The sequence below is a fragment of the Trachemys scripta genome, chromosome 5, assembly GCF_013100865.1.
Source record: "Trachemys scripta elegans isolate TJP31775 chromosome 5, CAS_Tse_1.0, whole genome shotgun sequence".
In the NCBI taxonomy this organism is placed as follows: Eukaryota; Metazoa; Chordata; order Testudines; family Emydidae; genus Trachemys; species Trachemys scripta.
The window spans coordinates 115,839,834-115,840,845 of record NC_048302.1 but is presented as its reverse complement, the minus strand read 5'-3'; the positions used below and the strand labels follow the sequence as shown (position 1 = coordinate 115,840,845).

At 38.2% G+C, this 1,012-nt stretch overlaps 1 protein-coding gene across 1 annotated transcript in view; it reads right to left on the bottom strand.

The window, feature by feature from the left end:
• Positions 1-491: 491 nt before the first annotated feature.
• The window catches only part of S100P (S100 calcium binding protein P), a 7,318-nt gene continuing 6,797 nt past the window's right edge, over positions 492-1,012 (bottom strand). Inside the window, exon 2 of the mRNA XM_034772338.1 lies at positions 492-782. Coding sequence (XP_034628229.1) covers positions 633-782 — 150 coding nt within the window. The 3' untranslated portion in view covers positions 492-632. The remainder of the gene's footprint in view (positions 783-1,012) is intronic.

Sequence of the window (1,012 nt, the reverse complement as noted above, 5' to 3'; positions counted from 1 at the left end):
GGTGATTTTTTTTTAATTTTTACTGACCTATGTATACCATATCATCCATAGTATGGATACATTTATACTGTCATAAAGGTGCCTTATACTGCTTTAGCTTTTTTCCCCTTCCCAAATGGGAATTAGCTATCCTGGAATAAGCACCTTTATACTGATATAACCACGTCCACACTAGGGAGATTGTACCTCCTAGACCTTAACAATACTGATAGTGTTAAAGTGGTACATCCTGGGTGTGCAGATGAGCCATTACCCTAAAATGTTGTAGGGGTAAGGCCTCAGTCAATTGAGGCTCAGTGGATTGTGGCACAATCAGTGCACTGCACCTCCAACAGCTGTTATCCTTAGGGGAGCTCTGAGATAAAATTCTCCATTATGAATAAAAACAGAATTTTAAAAACGAAGGGGTATAAACCACATTTTTTCCAGAGAGAGAGCGCGCGCGCAATAAATATACACAACAAGAATGCTAAAAATAGCATTTTATTTGAAGGAAGAGAAACTTAACATGCAAGACAGGGAATAAACAGAGTATGATTAAACAGTATTTCAGTATATGTAGCAAATAAAGCTAGCAATAACATTAGCATATGGAATACAGCAAAAGACCAGCTTCTTATGAGTGTTTTATATTATTTGGGTCCTTTTTGCTCAAAATATTTATGACAGCAGCAAGTCATGGCTGCCACAAAGATGACAAATTCATTGAAGTCTACTTCAGAATCTCCATTTTCATCCAGACCCTTGAAGAGTTTGTCAACAGCTTCCTTATCTTTCCCGGACTAAAAGAGAAAAGAAGCAGTCCATAGTGAGACATGCAATTTATTCTGAGGTCCTAAAAGAGGCAGCAAAATTGTAAGTTACTTGAACAATAGTAATGATGTGGTGTGGATCCAAACATCTTAGTATGAGTGTGTGTAGGCTTTAGGGGCACCACCTGGTCCCTCGTGAAGAATCAGCTCAGTTTCTTTGTACCTTTCCACAGGTGATTAAGGGGCTAACAATAGATTTG